The sequence below is a fragment of the Schistocerca serialis genome, chromosome 2, assembly GCF_023864345.2.
Source record: "Schistocerca serialis cubense isolate TAMUIC-IGC-003099 chromosome 2, iqSchSeri2.2, whole genome shotgun sequence".
NCBI lineage: Eukaryota > Metazoa > Arthropoda > Insecta > Orthoptera > Acrididae > Schistocerca > Schistocerca serialis.
In genome coordinates this window covers 463000785-463024339 of record NC_064639.1, presented here as the reverse complement: position 1 = coordinate 463024339, position 23555 = coordinate 463000785, and the positions used below count along the sequence as shown (strand labels likewise).

General features: G+C 41.1%; 1 protein-coding gene across 2 annotated transcripts in view; it reads left to right on the top strand.

Annotated features, from left to right (window-relative positions):
* LOC126457365 (intraflagellar transport protein 80 homolog) overlaps positions 1 to 23555 on the top strand; it is a 461822-nt gene that overhangs the window by 98720 nt on the left and 339547 nt on the right. For both annotated transcript variants that reach the window (XM_050093607.1, XM_050093608.1), the window contains exon 5: positions 9340 to 9429. In XM_050093607.1, coding sequence (XP_049949564.1) covers positions 9340 to 9429 — 90 coding nt within the window. The remainder of the gene's footprint in view (positions 1 to 9339; positions 9430 to 23555) is intronic.

Genomic DNA, 23555 nt, shown 5'->3' with positions numbered 1-23555 from the left:
CACAACTTTATGACTATCCTAGCATGCCTCCGTTCTCAATACAAATTCCCATATTTATTAATTTATCTGGAGACTACTATTCACGTGGTAGTCACATTCTGTTTGGAGCTGCCAGTGGTGGTTGCCAAGTGTGCATGAGATGTACTTACTTGTGTGAATGTGTGTATGTTTTCTTTGCTGAGGAAGGCTTTGGCTGATAGCTGCATATGTAACATCTTTTCTTTGTGCCTGTCTGTAAGTCAGTGGGTCATACTTATGGTGAGTACCAATCTATCCCATTCCTTATAGTGTTCAAATTAAGTTAACTATGAGCTGATTATAAATTGGCAACTAACTAGTTCTCATGTCAATTCAGGTAGTGATTTATATTTAAAGATCTCTGGTTTTACAATACAGAATGTAACACAATTTGAGAAGATTCTAAAAAAACATGAAACAATGGACAGTCCAGACTGGAAAATCAACAATATTACAAAGAGCATAGATTACTACTCACCATAAAAACATCATGTTGAGTTACAACCATCCATGATGAAAAGACTGTGACACATTTGTGCTTTTGGCCAAAGCATTCTTCAAAAAGTAAAGTGCATACTCATTCACATAAGCAAGCACACCTTGCATACACGATTGCTAGTGGTCATGGGTGTACAAGACCAGAGTATCTACATCTACATCTACATCCATACTCCGCAAGCCACCTGACGGTGTGTGGCGGAGGGTACCTTGAGTACCTCTATCATTTCTCCCTTCTATTCCAGTCTCGTATTGTTCATGGAAAGAAGGATTGTCGGTATGCTTCTGTGTGGGCTCTAACCTCTCTGATTTTATCCTCATGGTCTCTTCACGAGATATACGTAGGAGGGAGCAATATACTGCTTGACTCTTCGGTGAAGGTATGTTCTCGAAACTTCAACAAAAGCCCGTACCAAGCTACTGAGCGTCTCTCCTGCAGAGTCTTCCACTGGAGTTTATCTGTCATCTCCATAACGCTTTTGCAATTACTAAATGATCCTGTAACGAAGCGCGCTGCTCTCCATTGGATCTTCTCTATCTCTTCTGTCAACCCTATCTGGTAAGGATCTCACACTGCTGACCAGTATTCAAGCAGTGGGCAAACAGGCATACTGTAACCTACTTCCTTTGTTTTCGGATTGCATTTCCTTAGGATTCTTCCTATGAATCTCAGTCTGGCATCTGCTTTACCAACAATCAACTTTATATGATCATTCCATTTTAAATCAGTCCTAATGCGTACTCCCAGATAATTTATGGAATTAACTGCTTCCAATTGCTGACCTGCTATTTTGTAGCTAAATGATAAGGAATCTATCTTTCTATGTATTCGCAGCACATTACACTTGTCTATATTGAGATTCAATTGCCATTCCCTGCACCATGCGTCAATTCGCTGCAGATCCTCTTGCATTTCAGCACAATTTTCCATTGTTACAACCTCTCGATATAACACAGCATCATCTGCAAAAAGCCTCAGTGAACTTCCGATGTCATTCACAAGGTCATTTATGTATGTTGTGAATAGCAATGGTCCTACGACACTCCCCTGCGGCACACCTGAAGCCACTCTTACTTCGGAAGACTTCTCTCCATTGCGAATGACATGCTGCATTCTGTTATCTAGGAACTCTTCAATCCAATCACACAATTGGTCTGATAGTCCATATGCTCTTACTTTGTTCATTAAACGACTGTGGGGAACTGTATCGAACGCATTGCGGAAGTCAAGAAACACGGCATCTACCTGGGAACCCGTGTCTGTGGCCCTCTGAGTCTCATGGGCGAATAGCGCGTGCTGGGTTTCACACGACCGTCTTCTTGAAACCCATGCTGATTCCTACAGAGTAGATTTCTAGGCTCCAGAAAAGTCATTATACTCGAACACAATACGTGTTCCAAAATTCTACAACTGATCGACGTTAGAGATATAGGTCTATAGTTCTGCACATCTGTTCGACGTCCCTTCTTGAAAACGGGAATGACCTGTGCCCTTTTCCAATCCTTCATAACGCTACGCTCTTCTAGAGTCCTACGGTACACCGCTGCAAGAAGGGGGGAAAGTTCCTTCACGTACTCTGTGTAAAATCATACTGGTATCCCATCAGGTCCAGCGGCCTGTTCTCTTTTGAGCGATTGTAATTGTTTCTCTATCCCTCTGTCGTCTATTTTGATATCTACCATTTTGTCATCTGTGCAACAATCTAGAGAAGGAACTACAGTGCAGTCTTCCTCTGTGAAACAGCTTTGGAAAAAGAAATTTAGTATTTCAGCCTTTAGTCCGTCATCCTCTGTTTCAGTACCATTTTGGTCACAGAGTGTCTGGACATTTTGTTTTGCTCCACCTACCGCTTTGACGTAAGACCAAAATTTCTTAGGATTTTCTGCCAAGTCAGTACATAGAACTTTACTTTCGAATTCATTGAACGCCTCTCGCATAGGCTTCCTCACACTAATTTCGCATCGCGTAATTTTTGTTTGTCTGCAAGGCTTTGGCTATGTTTATGTTTGCTGTGAAGTTCCCTTTGCTTCCGCAGCAGTTTTCTAACTCGATTGTTGTACCACAGTGGCTCTTTTCCATCTCCTACGATCCTGCTTGGCACATACTCATCTAACGCATATTGTACGATGGTTTTGAACTTTGTCCACTGATCCTCAACACTATTTGTACTTGAGACTAAACTTTTGTGTTGAGCCATCAGGTACTCTGTAATCTGCTTTTTGTCACTTTTGCTAAACAGAAAAATCTTCCTACCTTTCTTAATATCTCTATTTACGGCTGAAATCATCGATGCAGTAACCGCTTTATGATCGCTGATTCCCTGTTCTGCATTAACTGTTTCAAATAGTTCAGGTCTGTTTGTCACCAGGAGGTCTAATATGTTATCGCCACGAGTCAGTTCTCTGTTTAACTGCTCAAGATAGTTTTCAGATGAAGCACTTTAAAAAAATTTCACTGGATTCTTTGTACCTGCCACCCGTTATGAACGTTTGAGTCTCCCAGTCTATATCCGGCAAATTAAAATCACCACCCAGAACTATAACATGGTGGGGAAATCTACTCGAAATATTTTCCAAATTATCCTTCAGGTGCTCAGCCACAACAGCTGCTGAGCCAGGGCGCCTATAGTGACATCCAATTACCGTGTCTTAGCCTGCTTTAACTGTGACCTTCACCCAAATTATTTCACATTTCGGATCTCCGTCAATTTCCTTCAATACTATTGCACTTCTTATCGCTATAAACACACCTCCCCCTTCACTGTCCAGCCTGTCTCTGCAGTATACATCCCAATCTGAGTTTAGGATTTCATTACTGCTTACGTCTGGTTTCAGCCACTTTCTTTCCCTAGTACTATATGGGCATTGTGACCATTTATTAATGAGAGCAGTTCTGGGACCTTTCTATAGACGCTCCTGCAGTTTACTATTAGCATATGGCCAGAGTGGCTGGAGGTAGCTGTCATTTGTGTAGAGGTATGCCTGCTTATGTGAATGTGTGTGTTTTCCTTTCTGAAGGAGGCTTTGGCTGAAAGCACAAATATATAACAGTCATTTCATCATGACTGTCAGCCTTGTGTCATCTGTACAGTGAGTGGCAATCTATCGTTTTGATAACATTGTAAAAAATAATAATGCTAGAGCCAAAACTAAATTTGGAACTATTTAATGCAATAATACCATTGGAAATGGAAATGAGCGTTTGGCGTCGTCGGCTGGGAGGCCCCTTACGGGGCAGGTCTGGCCGCCTTGGTGCAGGTCTTATTACAGTTGATGCTACATTGGGCGACCCCTGTGTGCCGGATGGGGATGAAGTGATGATTAAGACAACTGAACACCCAGTCCCTGAGTGGAGAAAATCCCCGACCCAGCCGGGAATCAGACCCGGGCCCGTAGGACGGCAATCCGTCATGCTGACCACTCAGCTATCGGGGCAGACATAATACCATTAAAATAATGGTATTCTGTATCTACATTTACATCACTTCTCTGAAATTCACACTTATATGTGCCTGGCAGAGGTTTCGCCCAACCACCTTCAGATTATTTCTCTACTGTTCAACCCTCTAACAGGACTTGGAAAAAATGAAGATTGAAATCTTTCTGCACACACTCTGATTGCTTTTATTTTATTGTAATGATAATTTCTTCCTATGTATGTTGGTGTCAATAAAGTATTTTTGCATTCACAAGAGAAATTTTGTGAGAAGATCTCCGCACAACAAGAAACACTCCCATCCCCCCACCCCCCTTTCTTTTTAATGATTGTCACCCCAACTCATCGTATCTTTGATATTCTTTCCCCTATTTCACAATAATACAAAATGAGCTACCTGTTATTGGACTTATTCAATGTCCTCCATCCAGATCCATGCCGCAAAGCAGTACTCTAGCAGAGGCTGAACAAGCTTAATGTAGGCAGTCTCTTCAGTAGACTTGTTGTGCCTGCTAAGTGTCCTGTCCATGAAACGCACTCTTTGGGTTGCCTTCCCCACAACATTGTCTCTGTGATTGTTCCAGTTTAAGTTGTTCATAATTTTAATTCCTCGGTATTTAGTTAAATTGGCAGCTTTTTGATTCGCATGCTTTATCATGTAACCAAAATTTTACAGATTCCTGTTGGTACTCATGTGGGTGATCTCACATTTTCCTTATTTAGAGCCAACTGCCACTTGTCACACCATACAGATATTGAGTACAAGTCATTTTGCAATTGGCTTTAATCTTCTAATAACTTTACTAGACAGTAAACGATAGCATCATATGCAAACAATCTAAGAGGGCTGCTAAAGAGAACAGTAACAAAATTGTCTCAAGTTTCGAGCTATATCAACTCGTAGTTATGTAGCCACATACTTTTTCACAAGTAATCCTCAGCCACCGCCACATGGTGCACACTTGGCAGTTGTCAATGGCATTTGGATTTTTAACTACTTGACACTGCTGGAAGCTCAAGAAAATTTTATTCATTTACATCACTGTTAAACCTTGCATTTGTATAAAGAAACAATTATTTTGAAATTAAGGGGAATTACATAAAATATAAGTCAGTATCTCATTCAGTTGAATTAAACAATGAAATGAAATATGTAAGGATACTAAATGGGCTAAAGTAACTTTTGCTGTGCTCTCATCAAATTAACATCTGATCCATGATGATTAAGGAGGTCAAGGAGGTACCTGAAAGAAACTGAACATTTTTTTAAACTTATTCATTCACATTTTAAGTACAAACTTCCAATCCCCTTCAAAGTACTCTCCGCTCGCACACATACATTGTCTAAACTTTCATTCCATTGTTCAAAATATCTTTCATATGTCTTTCATTCTAGGGGAAAGGAAAAAAAAAGTCACCTGGGTCAAGGTCGTGTGAATATTTGGTGCGGAGGGGGGGAGTCATGAGGAACAGAGGTCATACCATTCTTGGTCAAGAAATGTCATACAGACAGGGCTGTGTGAGCAGGGGCGTTGTCGTGATAGAAAAACCAGCTACCCAACTGCCACAAATCTGGCTGCTTCTGCCACACACTGTTGTACAATCTTTTCAAAACTTCCCAAGTAGATAAGCTGGTTATCTGTCTGACCCTGTGGAACACACTTTGAGTGGACAACTCCTCTCACATTGAAAAAAGAAATTAGCATTCTTTTAATGTTTGATTTCACCTGATGAGCTTGCTTGGGGTGAGGCGAACTTGTCGTCCACTGGCTTGATTGTTGATTTGATTCATGATCTTAAGCACAGCACAAAGTTTTGCCACCTGTGATAATTTTTGAAAAAAACCTTGAACCATTTCAGGACTCTTCTTTCAAAGCTCAACGTGATTACACACAACCTTGTCGTTGTCCAGCAGTCAGCAGTCATGACATGAATTTGGCAGCCAGTTTTTCATTCCCATATCTCCTATCACAATTCACTGCACTGAACTCCAAGTCAGTCCCAATAGCTCCACAATTTCTTTAATGGTCCATCATTGGTCTTTGTTGATGATTGCACTAATGTTTTCAACATTTTCATGTGTTTGATCCATGGAAGGATGGCCAGAATGAGGTTTGCCATCAATTGACATTTCACCATTTCTGAAATGGAAAACCACACAGACACTTGAGTTTTCCCCATACAATCATTCCTGTATGTCTCTTTAACATTTCAAGGGTTTCTGTTCCACTTTTTATGAACAAAATCCTGAATCTAACCACACAAAACAGTTTCACTATAAACTCTATCAAAAATAGTCCTCACCACCTTCAATGATGGCACACAGCTTACTGACTCTGGAATGTTTGCTATATGCACTCCTGGTGGCAAAATGTGGCACTATGAAAGCTTTGCCCACGAAGAAATTAGTTTGGTTTTTTTGGGCGCCCCTCTGCAAAGAGATACTTTTTAAGTTATACATTAATGTAAATCATTTTTGAATTGAAATAAATGATTAATAAAAACTAATTCCACTTAACTTACAATTTTGTATCAAACACTATTGCACTATTTATGGATAACAGTATGCCAAAATTTACAGGGTGGCATAAGCTGTCTGTAGAAATATCTGTTGTCAGGGTGCTTCTTCGACAACACAGATTTTATTAAACACCCATTATGTACAAATAAAATAAATCACAGAAGATAATAGTTCCTGACAGTTCTCCAAATACACAAAATGGGAAACTCCTGGAAGTGGATACCTTGTGGCCAATTCAGTGCTCTGGAAGTTTCTTTAAAAACTAACCTTTGAGTACAGGAGGACACTGTTTGTAGGTTTGATTGGGAAGCATTGGAATGAAGCATGCTCTTGGTGCACTCATCAGCTGTCAGTTCATCCACTGAAATCAAAACTGTCAATTAAACTTTGTTTGAAGACAATACTGCATTATCCAGGCAGACAAGTCTGTGTGGTAGCCAGACATCAACAATAGGTAACACAAAGTCCAAATCACAGTTGAGGAGAAAACCATGTAGAGCAAAATCACCATCATCAATAGTTACACTTGAGGGATTGCTGTAAACATCAGCTGGTTGCAGCAAACCTGCTTCGGGTGTTCCGTCACATGACCTGGCATCAGTGAATGTATTCTTTCACACTTCGCCTAGCAGCCTCCCTGGATGTATAAATAATTATATTAATTGATCCCTTGGTACATCCAGCTGCGTTATAAGAATATCGGTGTCCACAAGTAAAGAAACATAGTAGATATATAACTCACTTATGACACTCACGAGTTTATTTCAGTTTACAGAATTTTTAATGGGCACGAATTTTTTCCTCTCTCACACTCTTACAGCTGCAGAAGTACATACATACACTATATGACAAAAAAGGGAAGCACCCAGAAGAGGAGGTGGAAATGGAATGAAACTTCACAGGCTGATTTGGTGTGTGATATTATTTCATGGATTACGAAATCATGTCAAATTTACAAAGAAATTAGCAGTATTGATCCTATTTATCAGTATGACATTGAACCTTCTCTTACTGGATGTGTGTCCTGATTTGGTTGGGAATGGTGTCATAAAGGCAAGTTAGTCTATGGCTGTTTTAGCTGGTCATGATGTCCTTGATACTGACACTCAGACAGAGTTGACATCTGAGCTGGACCCACATGTGTTCTCTTTGGGACAGATCTGGGGGTCTTGTGGCACCACAGTGCTATGACATAAGAAGTAACACAGGAGGAGACAGGATATCTGTGACTTACCATTGTCCTTTCAAGTACCCAAGAACTGAAATCGTACCCAAATGTGACCCTCGCCGTTATTTCAGGAGTAACACTACTGTGTCTCTCTAACACATTGGAAGAATGAGACCTCTTTCCAAGTTGAGGTCACCAACATACCCACTGATGTTGGTCATCTGGGGTAGAACAGTATCACTATACCAATACAATGCAATGAAATTCATCAGCAGTCTGTGCTTCTTGTTCATGACAGCATTCCAAATGCAGCCATGTTTATTGTGGTATTAGTGGTACCCTGTGCATAGAACAGTAATTTCTAGACCAGCTACTGCTAGCCCTAGCCAATAGTGTAGGATGACAAAAATTTGGCAGGGAGTTCAAGTAATGTTCTCGAATGGCAGTAGCAGATGTGAAGGGATTATGACATGCTTGGTGCACAATTTGCTGATGCTCTGGTGTGGTGGTCAGATGTGGATGACCAGTACCTTGACAACAACTATGCGTGCTCTCACATTTCCAAGTAGTCCAACATTGCATGACTGTCACATCTGAATGTCACACAAATCTGGATATTGCATGATTTGACCAGCTGTGCAAATTGAAACTCAAAATGAGGTCTCTTGTAAACTGTCATGTACCAATAATGCTGTCTCAGATGAGTACACAGTGTCTTCTTGTCCATCACATTGTTCACTCAACATCTGACATGCTTCATGCCTTTTATATACCAAATCAGGCTTTGTGACAACACTAAACATGAGTGACATCTGGTCCCCTTTCTACCAGTCACAGAGAATTATAATGCTAATCATTTACATACCCAATGATAGTGTGTATGTGCTTGAAGTTATATTGGCATCCAACCATGCCTTATGGGTGCTTCTGTTTTACTGTCAGACAATGTATTTTTTTCTTACATGTGTACATATCAAAGTGAACAGCTATATTGAGTCTTAACTCACATTTGTAGTTGGCACAGTGCATACTGACATACTGCTTTTGATCACTTGCTCTCCCTGTAAACACCCCCTTCATCTTTGCCTTCCTGCATCATCATAACAGGTTGGTCCCTATCATATTAGTGTCTGAGTGACTTGACCCTTCTTTCTAACCTTCCACAGTTTATCCTCTTTCTTCCTGAGGAAGTAAGTAACAGTTCCAGATGTTAAGGTACAATTTTTCCTACTTTTATGTCTATCGGTTGTACTGCAATTCAGTCCTCTGAAGTGAAGTAGAGGCCAGCTGTTCTATCTTCTTGTAATTTTAAAGTTTTCTCAGGTGAATTTTCCTTTTGATTCAAGTATGACTAACATTTTCAGAAGTAGAACTGGGAAAATTGTGGCAATTCTTGAGGTAGTTGATTCTTTTGTAGAGTTAAGTCATTCATTCACTCTTCCATATAATGGTCCATACTGTGGATAAAGCCTACATGTTTGCAACAGAACTTATGCTACACCTGTTGCTTTTCTGCTATTGACCCACATGTAGAAGAAGTTTATTGTATCTGAGTTATGCATGTCTTGAATGGTTCCATGTCTCTGAAGCCAAATATAATCTGCAGATGCTGAAATAGAACTAATTATTTACATTTTCTGTAAAATGTTAATGTTTCATTTCAAATGACACCATTTGTTCTGTTTATTATTGTTACAGTGGAAAGCACATGATGGATTGATTCTGAAGGCTGCATGGAATTCTAGCAACAATCTCATAGTCTCAGGTGGAGAAGATTGTCGATATAAGGTACATGCAAAAGTAATATCCAAACTCCAGTAATTCATGTATTCAGTAAGTTATAGTAATACTAAAAAAATTATATAATTTGTCATAGAAATAAAAGAAATTATTATGTACTGCTGCCAGAAGAAGAGAGGATCTTCCTTTCATAAATATGTATACAATCCTAGTTCCTTCTCTCCTGCCAAGTTGTGCAACATTTTTAATATTTTGGTACAGGGAAATACGGCAATTCTGGGATGAAAATACATCCTACTAAACAAACTGTAGATCACTGTGACCTCACATAAAATTTGTTTATGGCCTTGAAAATAACATAAACATCATTGACAATCACTAATAACTATCAGCTCTGTCATGCCACAGAACATACAGATGTTTCCACTCAACACAGAATGGAATAAATCAGACCTGAGCAATTTCACTTAGGAAAATATTGGAGTAACTGTACTAAGTAATGTTTGTTGTTAGTGTTACAGTTTATAAACAGTCAGTTACATACACATTGCTTACAAGTGTTAGCATAAGTTCTGTGAACAGACGTAAAATAGTTCATCATCAAACTCAAGTCTTCTGCTCCTCACTGACAACAATGTCAACCAAAGCAGTATAGAAGTAACCTATTGGTGGCTTGAATATGAAGCTTGTCCAACTGAAATTTGATTCTTAGTGAAGCCTGACATTGTGAGGAAGGAGACAATGGTCTTAAAGTAATTTATTAAATAAAATTTTTTAACATAAAAAAACTTCTAATGTATAGACCACAATTTTCATAATACAATTAAATCACAATAATTAGTTTTGGTTGCTTTCTACAACCATCTTAAAATCATTCAAGTTGTAAGAAAGAGTTGGTTATGAATTGAAAAACATTATCATTAGCTACAGTCACGCAATGAAATGCATTCATATTATGGGCCAACAAGACTACAACAGTGTGTAGTTAAAAGCTTGACTGTGGGCAAGCCATGTTGTGAACCACAATCTCGCAAGATGCAGGTAATAAAGAAGGAAAATGATCTGTTGTATAAACCAAAATTGCAATAAATGCCCATTATTTGCAATTGTACAGCTAATACTACAGTGAAAAAAGTACATGCAACAGTAACTATAATTGTCAGCTATTCCATAGTCTAGCTTACAAAGGAGTTATCTAACATGAGTACAAAAAGAGTCATCTTTATAAAATGTCCAAATGTTGAATCTTAAAAGTAAAATGCCACAAGCCCAACCAGCCTGACAAAACACATCAAAATTAACTGAATTATATGAGAGCAAAATTATGCAAGAACCTTTGAAAATAATGAACATATAATTCAATTTTTACTAATGCAACTGGCCATTTTCCTTCTTTATTACCTTCATCTTGCAAGATTATGGTTTACAGCCTGGCTCACTCACAATGAAGCTTTTAATTACATACTGCCATAGTCATGTTGACCCATAATATGAATGCATACCATTGCACGGCTGTTGCTAATTATGATCTTTTTCAATGCATATCCCACTCTGTTTTTGATTTGAACAACCTGAAGATGATCATAGAAAGCAACCAAAACTAGTCATTGTGCTGTAATTCTATAATGAAAATTGTGGTCTAGGCTTTAAAAGTATTTTTACATTAAAAAATTTTTATTTAATAAATTTGAGTCTGGAATTTTTAATCTCTTACTGGCGAAGGAAAACTGGAAAAGCATCGCTACTCAGAACAATTCTGATAGCATGTACATGAGTTTTCAGAGCATCTTTCTTCACTATTTTAATGTAGCATTTCCAAAAGTCGTAAAAACAGTAAAACCTAACAATACTAAGTAATGGGTAACTAAAGGCATAAAAATTTCCAGTGAGAGAAACAGTTTTCTGCAGTACTGTTGTAAGAAATATAGAGTAACCCAAGAATTCACAGATTATTCAAAGGCCTACCAAAGAATCTATGGTAGATAAGTCAAAGAGGCAAACATGATGTGGAATGACAATTTGATAAGAAACTCTTCTAACAAAATGAGATCCACGTGGAGAGTTATAAAGAATGAAACGTGTAGTTCAGTGTCAAAGAAAAATAATATATCATTAACACTAGAAGGCTCAAAAGTCACAGACTCAAATTCAGTTGTGGAAAAATTTTATGAATACTTCACTTCACTAGCTGAAGACCTCATTCAAGTAAACTGTCAAGGACCAGTCCCAAGTTTCTCCAGCAAGTCAGTGATCTCGACTGCTTCTATGTATATTTATGAAACAAACTCCAATGAAATTATAAGTAAAATTAAATCATTAAGCAATAAAATGCCAAGTGGTCTTGATGAAATACCTGATTTCATATTAAAAGCATGTGCTCACCTCATAGCAAACCCCTTGGCAAAAATTTTCAACCTCTCTTTAAAACTGTTGTATTCCAAGATATTTTTAAAATAGCAAAAGCTTCACCACTGCTAAAAAAAAGGTTCTTCTGAAAAAATATCAAACTACCGACCTGTATCACAGGTAAGTTCCTTCTAAAAAATTCTAGAAAAACTCTTCTATGACAGACTTTTAAGTTTCATAAATAAATATGCACCTCTTACAGTACAACAACATGGTTTTGGAAAGTCTAAATCTACACAGACAGCAATTTTCGAATTCTTAAACTGCATTTTAAAATCCCTTGATCAACATAAATTAGCTGCAGGTATTTTTCTAGATCTAACAAAAGCCTTTGATGTCCTGGACCATAACATTCTGCTCGAAAAATTAGAAAGATGAGCAGTAAGAGGTGTAGCACATAGCTGGTTGTGTTCATACCTAAAAAATCGCAAGCACAAAGTATCACTTCAGTATGAATTCAACAAAATGAACAAAACAAGAAACAGCTCCTTTCTTTCTAGCGAATTACCAATAAAATATGGTGTACCACAGGGCTCAATCCTAGGTCCACTGCTCTTTGTCATTTATGTGGATGACTTAGTTGAATATATGAGTCCCACAAAAACTATCCTGTTTGCTAATGACACCAGCATATTGCTCACTGGATCCAGTCCAGAAACTTTGCAGTCCACAGCAGAAAGTTCTATGAAAAGACTTTCTGAGTGGTTCACAAAAAACAAACTCATTATAAATACTGAAAAAACCGTGTGTGTTGATTTTCATTTAATTCCCCCAACTAATCAAATGTCTATTCAATCACAATTCAAAAATGATCCCCTAGAAAATGTAAGTGTCACAAAATTTTTGGGTCTATGGATTCAGCAAAACTTAAAGTGGGACACACATATTAATAACTTGTCTAGAAAACTATCATCTGTGTGCTACAGCCTAAGAATTTTAAAGGCTACAACAAGAAAAACAACAGTACTGCAGCCATACTATGCACAGTTCCACTCACTAGTCCAATATGGGATCGTTTTCTGGCGATATTCAACTCACATTGTAAAGGTTTTTAGAATGCAAAAAACAGCTCTAAGAATAATTTGTTCCCTTAAAAAGATGGAGTCCTGTAAATCCCATTTTACTGAGCTTGGTGTTCTAAATGTTCCAAGTTTATTCATTTATGAAACTATCTTGTTCACTACGGACTACCTCCTGAAAACAGACAAACTGCTGCAGAAAAAAAAACGTACACAACAACAGTACCAGAGGGAAATCAAATATACATCAAAAATATCACAGAACAACCACCTATCAGAGGAGCATAATTAACATTGGTGTAATACTACACAATAAGATACCAGGGGAAATAAAAAATGATACTCATCCAATATTTAAAGCTAAACTAAAGGCATTTCTAATAAAGCACTGTTTCTATTCTGTCAGAGAATTTCTGAATATGTAACAAAATTAACTGTAATAGGTACCTATTTTTAATTTCCCTACTATTTTGCTAATACTATGTATTATTGTAACAATACAACAGAAGGGAAGTTGCTACTCACCATATAGCGGAGATGCTGAGCTGCGATAGGCACAATAAAAAGATTCACACAATCATAGCTTTTGGCCATTAAGGCCTTTGTCAGCAGTAGACACACATACATACACGCACACACACACTCATGCAAGCACAACTTGCACACACTTGTGCCTATCGCGGCTCAGCATCTTAACTGTATGGTGAGTAGCAACTTCCCTTCTCTCGTATTGTTACATTCCATCCTGGATTTCCCATTGTTTGATTGTTATGTATTATTGTAACTTATCTTTGACCTGTCCAATATCAATTGTACAATTTGTGCTGGATGATAAAACTGGATCAATAAAAAATCAAATCTCAAATCAAATGAAATTGGTTACTTGTTCATGTGGAGCTGTGAAATTCTTGTACATGGTACAACACTTCTCCTGAATGGTATATAATTGAATTGTTCTTTATAATGTTAGACATGTAGGTGTCATATTTAATCTGAAGTTAAGATCAGGTAAATAATTAGCAATAAAATATTTTAGTCTGATTTTTAATAGAGTTTATTTGATTAGAGACTTTATCTGGGTAGAAAAGGCAGATAGGCATGAGAAGGTATTTGAAATTTTATTGGTTGAATTTATTACTGCAGTAACTGTTCATCTGATGCTCTTGATCCCACAGTTTTCAACTAAAACTGCTAATGTGTGATATTGATATAATACCTCATTTGTTGTTGATCACGCAACTAATTTTCATAACAAATTCTAGTTATTCCTAAAGTTGAACAGTTGTGGGTACTGACCAAGAGAACATTTCCCTCCACCATTTATTCATGCCCTGTGTGCCGAGGTGATGGGGACAGGCGAGGAAGTGAGAAGCACCTTGGATGACGATACAGAAAACGATACATCTGGATGAACGTGAATTGCACCCAGAAAGCGGACAGTGGGTCTGTGTGGTGGTAACACTCTTGAATTCAAATTCATGTACAAGGGAAGACTAGCAGCATTTCCTGGGGAAATGGGAATGACAGCATGGAATGAATGGCATACGTAAGAGCATGCAAAGAGGAAGGACCAGTTGTAAGTCCTGAAGGGTTCTGAAAGATGTAATGGAAAGTGGGAACGTGAGGTGTGCACAGGAACATGAAACTAGAAAGGACCAATAGAGAGTCCTGAAGTGATATGAAAGATGTCATGGAAACAGGTCAATGTATACCAGGGGATTGAAAGGAAGAAGAAGAAATGAGCTCATTGTCACATGCACCCAGAAGAGAACATTGCACCGGCTTCATGAGGACAGGCCAATCATGACTGCAATGGCTCAGCAAAGGCACAAAGCAGTGGGAACAGCATCAGGAAGGACAATGGCCCATGGGGGCAGAAGAGTCTGTTGTTGTTTGCTGAAGATGCCAGAGAATAGGTGGAAGAGAGGAGAAGCAAAACACTAGAGGGAGTGATGAAACCAACATAGTATTTCATGGAACCCAGACTTGATGAGAGCACAAAGCGCTGTGCCACCCTCATGAGGAAGTCCGACGACAGCTGTATCTGTCTGGTAAAGGCATGAACTGTCACAGGCATTGTCAGACTTGTCTGGAGGAGAGCAAACTCATGGCATGACAGGGTGGCAGCTCAGCCCAGTTGCTGTGACACCAGATGATTACACTGGGAATGCTGACCTTATCCTCAGTGCCAACTTTTGTGTCTTGCAGATGGCATCCGCCAGTGGTTTATGATCAGTAAGAATGAATAAAGGACAGCCCTCGATGTCAGTGCATAAATGTTTGACGGCCTCGTACACTGCCAGAAGGTCTCTATCAAAAGCAAAATATTTCTTCTGTGCTGTAGAGTTTTTTTGGAGAAGAAATGAAGTGGTGAAACTGTGTCGCCTTTGCTCTGTTGTAATACTGCCCCAACCGCAATGTTGCTGGCGTCCATAGTGAAGAACAAATTGACAGACGGATCAGGGTGGGCAAGTACAGCTGCGTGAGCTGAAGCTGTTTCAAGAGCCCTGAAAGCCTCTAGCATGGGTTCAGTCCAATGGACTGGTTTAATGCCCAAAGTTTGTTTGCCGGAGAGTGAGTCCGTCAGTGGGGCCTGCATGGCGGCAGCAGAAGGAAGATGATGGCGGTAGTAATTTATAGTACCTAGGAAACGTCTGAGATCTTTGTATGTAGCTGGCGGTGGCAATGATGTGAAAGCCTGCATGCGGGATTTGGTAGACTGTATACCATCTGTGAAGACAGTGTAACCCAGAAATGTCACAGAAGGCTGACTCAATTGGGATTTTTCTTTGTTGACCTCGACACCATTGGATGCTAAAGTCTGGAGGACCTGGGATAAATTATCTTCATGGTCTTAAGTCAATTTGCTGAAAACGAGTATATCATCCAGGTATGTGAAGCAGAACTTGAATTGTCGTAAGACTGAGTCATTGAAATGTTGCCACGTTTGTGCCGCATTCTTTAAACTGAATGGCATGAAGTTGTACTGGAACAAACTGAGTGGTGTGATGATTGCAGTCTTTGGAATGTCTTCCGGCACTACGGGAATCTGGTGATAAGCATGTTTGCAGTCAATCACACTGAAGATTGTGCTGCCCGATAATATATGAGTGAAATCATTTATGTTTGGAACAGGGTAATTGTTCATGACAGTGTGAGCATTTAAATGTCTGTAATACCACACATTTGAAAATAATTGTTGTGTTTGGTGACGAGGTGAACTGATGAAGATCAATTGCTGTCCGATGGCTGTAGAATGCCTGCCTCCAGAAGTCCGTTAATTTGCTGCCGGGCTGCACACAACTTAATGGGGCTAAGGCATCTAACCTTGTGTCTAATAGGAAGGCCAGCAGTGGTAATTATCTTGTGTGTCATTCCGTCAGTGACAGAAGCGACTGAGAACTGCACACGAGGCTGAGTAACGTTCTGATGTGAAGTTTTGGGACGAGTGGGGCGCAACGAGGCATAGCTGTTAACGCAAGTGGGAAAAGGCAGCATGAAAGTCACATGCCTAATACGCAAGTGCGGCAAGTGCTTGTTTGTAGAGGTTGGCTGCGCATGCAGCACGGAGTGAAGTGAGGTGCGCAGCGACTGTCTATTCTTAACCTTGCCTTGGGTAACTGGCACAGGCAAGAGAGGTACTGGCATCGTGCGAAGGGCAGCGATGGCCACCGAGTTGCTTGGCTGGTGTGTGGGAGAGGGGGAATGTTTATCAACAAGTGGGGTGGCTGCCTGCATAGTGGGCCTGGTCGTGCTGCGCGAGCGACTGTTATTAGACACTGTTTGAAACACGAGGCACTGCGTGTAGTGGGCGCTTGGGTGGTGCAGAGGTCACTGAGCACGAATCATCACTCACAATGAATGTTTTTGAACTAACGTAATGAGTGTTTGAACTGATGCTTGGTGATGAATTTCAATCTGGTGAAGGAACTGCGGATTGCAGTTTCAACACTGAGGTGCAGGCCGCAGCGAGCTCATTGTAAGTGTGAGCAATGCATTGTTTCAGCTCGTCATTCTCGGGGCAGAGTCATATTCTGAAGGCAGGTTACTGATGCAGGTCACAATCTTGCCTGCGAGGGCAGAACACTCGCGAACTAAATCCCATGTTGTGGCGGAAACGGAATGAGGAGTATGGGTGCCGGAGCACGGTATCTGAGCATTAGACGGGTGATGTAACACTGAACACTGGACTACGATCAGGCAGAGCTTGTAATGGGACAAAAATTCCATATCGAGAATTGGTTCGGCGACGTAGAAGGTCCATGGGAAATGAAGAGAAGGGGATAGGTGCACTAACACTTTTACAGAACCGACAGCTTGTAACGTTGATGTGTTGACAGCTCGTAGGAGAGACTTCGTCAGTGATAAGTCAGTAGGAGCCAACAATCGAGGTATGATAGACACGTTAGTGCCAGTGTCAATTAGACAGACAAACTGCAATGAAATGTCTCTGTCACTTATAAACGACTGCTCGGCTGAGGGGATGAGTGGATGGAGTGCATGTTAGGGGATGCCCGTGGAGTTCCCCTCAGTACTCGGTGTCACTTAGTTCCTGCAGTTGGTGTTTGGGTGTTGGCAAGGTAACCTGCACTTCTTGGCCTCAGCCGCAAATATCTTGTGGTACCAACAGTGTGGATGAGCCAGATGTGGCGGTGACGTTGACTGTGATAGCGAGGGAGGCTTGTCCTCATTGATCTGTTCTGGGACATAAACTGGGATGTATGGAGCATGGGCGAGTCTTCAGTGCTCGGAAAGAGGAGAGAGCAAACGAGTACTGCCTGGTGGTGTAGAAGGCATGGTAGCAGAACGGGCCCTGCCCCTGCCTGCAGACGGCTGGTAAGAAGGAGGTGTAGTGTCACACAGCGATGGAGGATGAGCTGGGTGTTTCTGGCGCAGGAGCACATACAGCTGATCTGCGATGTGTAGGCAAGAACTGATAGACTTGAAAGAGTGCGGCAGTAGATGTATCTGTAGGTCGGCAGGTAACTTGGCAGACCATAAGACCCACAGAGTGACGTCTGGCATTGTGTGTTTACTCACGAGTAACCTGAGGCAGCGCCAAAGTTGTGACGTAGTGCGAGTCCTCAGGTCCTCATCGTACAGAATCTTGATTATCAATTCCTGTGGCGAGCAGCCAAGTCGGTCCTATATCGTTTTCAGGGCAAACTCATACTTTGGTCACGGTGGAGGTGAAAGTAGGTGATCACAAATTAAATCTGAGTGGTCGTGAAGGTGTGTGACCAAACATAGGAACTTGTAGTTGTCATCAGTCACTTGATGCAGCTCAAAGAGGTGCTCCACCAGTGCAAAACATGAAACTGGATCGTTCACATATAGGGAAGGTAGCTTGGGTAGGTGGCCTGGAGGTGGAGACGAAGGTGGCTTCGGCATGTCTTGGAAGGCCTGCGGTCCTGCTGCACAAGAGTTCATGCTGGGATCCGGCATCACCGGAGCGGAAATGTTAGTAACACACACATTCAGAACAACGACTGGATTGTAATGTCTCTGAAGATGTCCAAAAACACGACGCGGCAGGCTCGGTCGGTACCATGGGAGCGAATGGTGAGCGGCGCATAATGAGGGCCCATAAACTGGACTGGAAATTGCAGGAATAGCACTGACATTGTCCAACTCAGAAATGAGGTGGAAGGCCGGTGCTGCAGACGCAGACAGTATTGCGGAAGGAGCAAGCAGTTGTATGGTCGGAATCGTGGCCCCCCGTGTGTGAGGGGGGTGGGGTGGCCTGGAGCCTAAAGTTGTGACAACAAAAGTTTTCTACGCACACTGGCCATGCACCCTTGATGGTAGGACCATAAAACGCTGGTGAAACCTGTTGGCGGTCGCACTGTCGTAGTACAACGTTGCTGGATGAACAGGCTATGTTGGGTGCACTTGTACCCACGTGGTCGCGAAACTGTGCCGCTGATCCGATGGTTTGTTCTGGCAAACTGGATGCATAAAAGTGTCTGTTACTGAATTGTCAGGAAGGCAAGGCTGGCATAGCTTGTTAATAGTTGACTGTGTGTGCATTTTGCACAAATTGTGGCGTTGCACGCGGCACTACTGTAACCGATGTCATGGTGTGTAGAGGATCAAAGCACGTGTGCGAATTTCGGTCCCTTTGAACTTTGTACGAGTGATCGATCGTCACACTATTTAGTAGATCGTCCACTTCACTTTTCAATTGTTGTTGTGCGTACTCCGACGAAACAAAGCCTGAGTCCATTGTTTGAGGTAACTGCGTAACACTCGAGCACTGTGGAGTTGCTAAAGTAGAGGTTATCCTCATCGAAGATCATAGATCATTGTCCATTAGCTGCGAAATAACTGATGGCAGAGGGTTGTGTTGGCCTGGTCGTTAAGAGCTGGGCCTCCAAATCTTCATAAAGAATGTTCGGTGATGTAGCCATGGCATTGGATGTGAAACCTGTTGATTCTATACGACCGATGCGGAAGTCACGGAAGACGTAGAACTTTTTGTCCGGGGTCACCAATATTGGATTCTGGATACGGATTGTAATATACATAATAAACATTTCCCAAGTTTTCTATATACACATATATTTTACCATAAAGACTGATACACATGAACACTGCATGAAGTACAAAGACAGACTGAATTAAACATGGCGGCTGGTCAGAGCAGTTAATATTCCAAAGATTGTTATTTGTGGGGTCGATGTGACCTATCGACACCACAATTGTAACACACAATACTTCTTGTGTTATTCATTTCATACTTCAACTGGGATTTATATAAGCTAACAACTCTGTTAAAATGATTATCATAGCTATTATTGCATTATGCCACTGTATTTCTATTGTTTGTATTCTGAATAAAGTCAAAAACTGTAAATTTAAAAGAATCAAACAATGGAAAATCCAGGATGGAATGTGTAACAATATTATCAAAAGGAAAGTTGCCACTCACAATATAGCAGAGATGCTGAGTCTCAGGTGTATATGTGTGTGTGTGTGTGTGTGTGTGTGTGTCTTCTGTTTTTGCTGAGGTCCTTGCTGGCTGAAATCTTATTTGTGACAGCCTTTTTGTTGTGCCAATCTGTGACTCAGCATCTCTGCTATATGGTGAGTGCCAACTTTCCTTTTCATAATACGTTTAAAAGAATGGTATATGCAAAAATATGTGCAAAAATATGCATTTTACAACAATACAGGCATATAATAAACACTACAGCACATAAATAAATTAGTTGTGGGAAAAATACACAGCATTAAAGAAGGCAATATCACTGATACCACCAATAATTATAAGCATTTATCGACTTTTGAAGAAAAAAAATCTGGACAAAACACATCCTAATATATTGTTAAAAAAAACTAAATTTTAATACATTTCATTACAATGCTTTATTAATGTCAGTGAGAGCTGGTACTCATGTAAAAATTCAAATGCTCAAACATACCTATCTAAGTGAAAACAGAAAAACTCATTTTTACGGAGAACCATATGTGTTGCATTTATTAAGTTTTGAAAAAATGCTCCTAAATTTGTAAGCACAACCAAAGCACAACTTCAGTTACAATCCTCACTGAAAGAATGTAATGCTAACAGAAATGTTCAGAATAGGCTGTAGGGTTGCCATAAGGAAATTTAACACAAGCTAGCATGCAACTAAAATTTGTAAACCCAGCTATTCCATTGTTGTCAGAGCAATACGGAAATATACCATGAGTTCGTTGTATAGAGATGTGGCATACACTTAACACTGCAATCGGAGTTCACAAGCAGAGTTCACAGGCCAGTCTTTCCATTTTAACAGTGCCCCAGTGCCAGTCATGAGAGTGCACTGGGACAGCAGTGATGTTGGAGTCTCTACCTCTGTGAGGGCATCACACTGGTCAAGGTGCAGTCACAGGAACTATCATAATGATGCATCAATTATGCCTCACATTCTTCCTTCCTTAGGGCTGAAGTGATGAGAGTGGCTCATTCATACGGTGATAGCCTCAGTGGTGAGGTGTTATGATGCCATTACATCATTGGCAGAGCTGCAGTGGAAGTTTATGGCATGACAGACCTCTGGTCAATCATGTGCTGCAAGTCTGTGCTGCATGGAGCACAACATTTGTATGTAGTCTGCCTGCATTTTGTAGGTGTTGTCATTCTCATTATGCAATTGAGCCATGAGGTGCCTATTTTCAGGAACATGTGCATAGAGGATGAAATAACCACCCTGTGATGGACCCATGATGAGGAACAGCCCACATAAGCCAGTGGCTGTTGGTGGCTGCATGTGGATGCCCAGAATGGCCGACTGCCTCAGTGAGATTGCACTACCAGGTAAAGGAGGGGGACTTTGTGTTGGCTGACACATCATGGCATTTTCCAGCCTCAGCAAATTTTTAAAAGGCAGCAGTACTGTAATGGGGGAGGTGGGGGGGGGGGGGGGGGGGTGATGTCATGTTGTCACTAAGGCAACACTCACCTGTGTGCTGTGCCTGTACAGAATGTTGTAACTTAGCCCTGGGCATATACAGATGCTGGCTCTGAGGTGATAGCTGTAATGACAACAGATGAAGAGTTGACAGTTACTGCCTTTGCCTCCACAGTGGAACTGCTTGTCATCTACAGCAAGTTTAGATGCTTAGAATTCCCCACTCCTTGGTGTTTATGTTAAACATGTAGCGTCCACACATTGTGACGACCATTGCCAGTATCCAGGTCATTCAGAGTATAACAATGGAAAGTCCAGACTGCAATATCAACGATTTTGAAAGGGGTAAATTGCTCTCACTGTAGAGATGACACGTTGAGTTGCAGAAATTGCACAATGAGAAGATAGCTACATACTAAACTTTGGGCCAAAGCTTTCTTCAGAAAAGAAAGAAAAAAACACACAAAAACAACATTAACACAAGCAGGTGCACCTCATGCACACATGAGTGTATCTCCAGCCCAGAGCAGTTAGAGATATAATCGTCATGCGTGCGTGAGTTGTGCCCGCTTGTGTGAATGTGTGTGTGCTTTCCTTTCTTTTCTGAAGAATGCTTTGGCCCAACTGACTGTACAACAGTCTTTCCACTATGCCTGTCTGCAACACAGCATACAATCTTTATAGTAAGTAGCAGTATATCTGTCTGCCTCTAGTGGTCAGAGATAGTGGTCATTTTTATGTGAGATGTTCCTGCTTGTGTGAATATGTATAAGTTTTCCTTTCTTCTCTGAAGAAGGCTTTGGCTGCAAGCTCAGTGTGTGCCACTCTTGTCATTGTGCCTGTCTGCAACTCAGTGTGTCAGCTTTACAGTGAGTAGCAGTCTATTCTCTTCATAATTGTTGACATTTTGGTCAGTGTCTAAATGTTTATGCCTAGATTGGAGTGTTTCAGTTATACCGGGTCTGACACGGGAGTGACCAGATATCCAGGGACAAGATTTCGTCCTACTTGTGGCAAATGTCATCCAATAGTAGTAGTAGTAGTAGTAGTAGTAGTAGCTTTATTCACCCGTAGATCTCTTTTTCAAGGATATAGAACATGTCAAAGTATTTACAAATTTATATTTAAAAACAAAGATGATGTGACTTACCATACGTAAGCGCTGGCAGGTCGATAGATACACAAACAAACACATACATACACACAAAATTCAAGCTTTCGCAACCAGTGGTTGCTTCGTCAGGAAAGAGGGAAGGAGAGGGAAAGATGAAAGGATGTGGGTTTTAAGGGAGAGGGTAAGGAGTCATTCCAATCCCGGGAGCGGAAAGACGTACCTTAGGGGGAAATAAGGACAGGTATATACTCGCACACACACACATATCCATCCACACATACACAGACACAAGCAGACATTTGTAAAGGCAAAGAGTTTGGGCAGAGATGTCAGTCGAGGCGGAAGTACAGAGGCAAAGATGTTGTTGAAAGACAGGTGAGGTATGAGTGGCGGCAACTTGAAATTAGCGGAGGTTGAGGCCTGGCGGATAACGAGAAGAGAGGATATACTGAAGGGCAAGTTCCCATCTCCGGAGTTCTGACAGGTTGGTGTTAGTGGGAAGTATCCAGATAACCCGGACGGTGTAACACTGTGCCAAGATGTGCTGGCCGTGCACCAAGGCATGTTTAGCCACAGGGTGATCCTCATTACCAACAAACACTGACTGCCTGTGTCCATTCATGCGAATGGACAGTTTGTTGCTGGTCATTCCCACATAGAAAGCTTCACAGTGTAGGCAGGTCAGTTGGTAAATCACGTGGGGGCTTTCACACGTGGCTCTGCCTTTGATTGTGTACACCTTCCGGGTTACAGGACTGGAGTAGGTGGTGGTGGGAGGGTGCATTGGACAGGTTTTACACCGGGGGCAGTTACAAGGATAGGAGCCAGAGGATAAGAAAGGTGGTTTGGGGATTTCATAGGGATGAACTAAGAGGTTACGAAGGTTAGGTGGACGGCGGAAAGACACTCTTGGTGGAGTGGGGAGGGTTTCATGAAGGATGGATCTCATTTCAGGGCAGGATTTGAGGAAGTCGTATCCCTGCTGGAGAGCCACATTCAGAGTCTGATCCAGTCCCGGAAAGTATCCTGTCACAAGTGGGGCACTTTTGTGGTTCTTCTGTGGGAGGTTCTGGGTTTGAGGGGATGAGGAAGTGGCTCTGGTTATTTGCTTCTGTACCAGGTCGGGAGGGTAGTTGCGGGATGTGAAAGCTGTTTTCAGGTTGTTGGTGTAATGGTTCAGGGATTCCGGACTGGAGCAGATTCGTTTGCCACGAAGACCTAGGCTGTAGGGAAGGGACC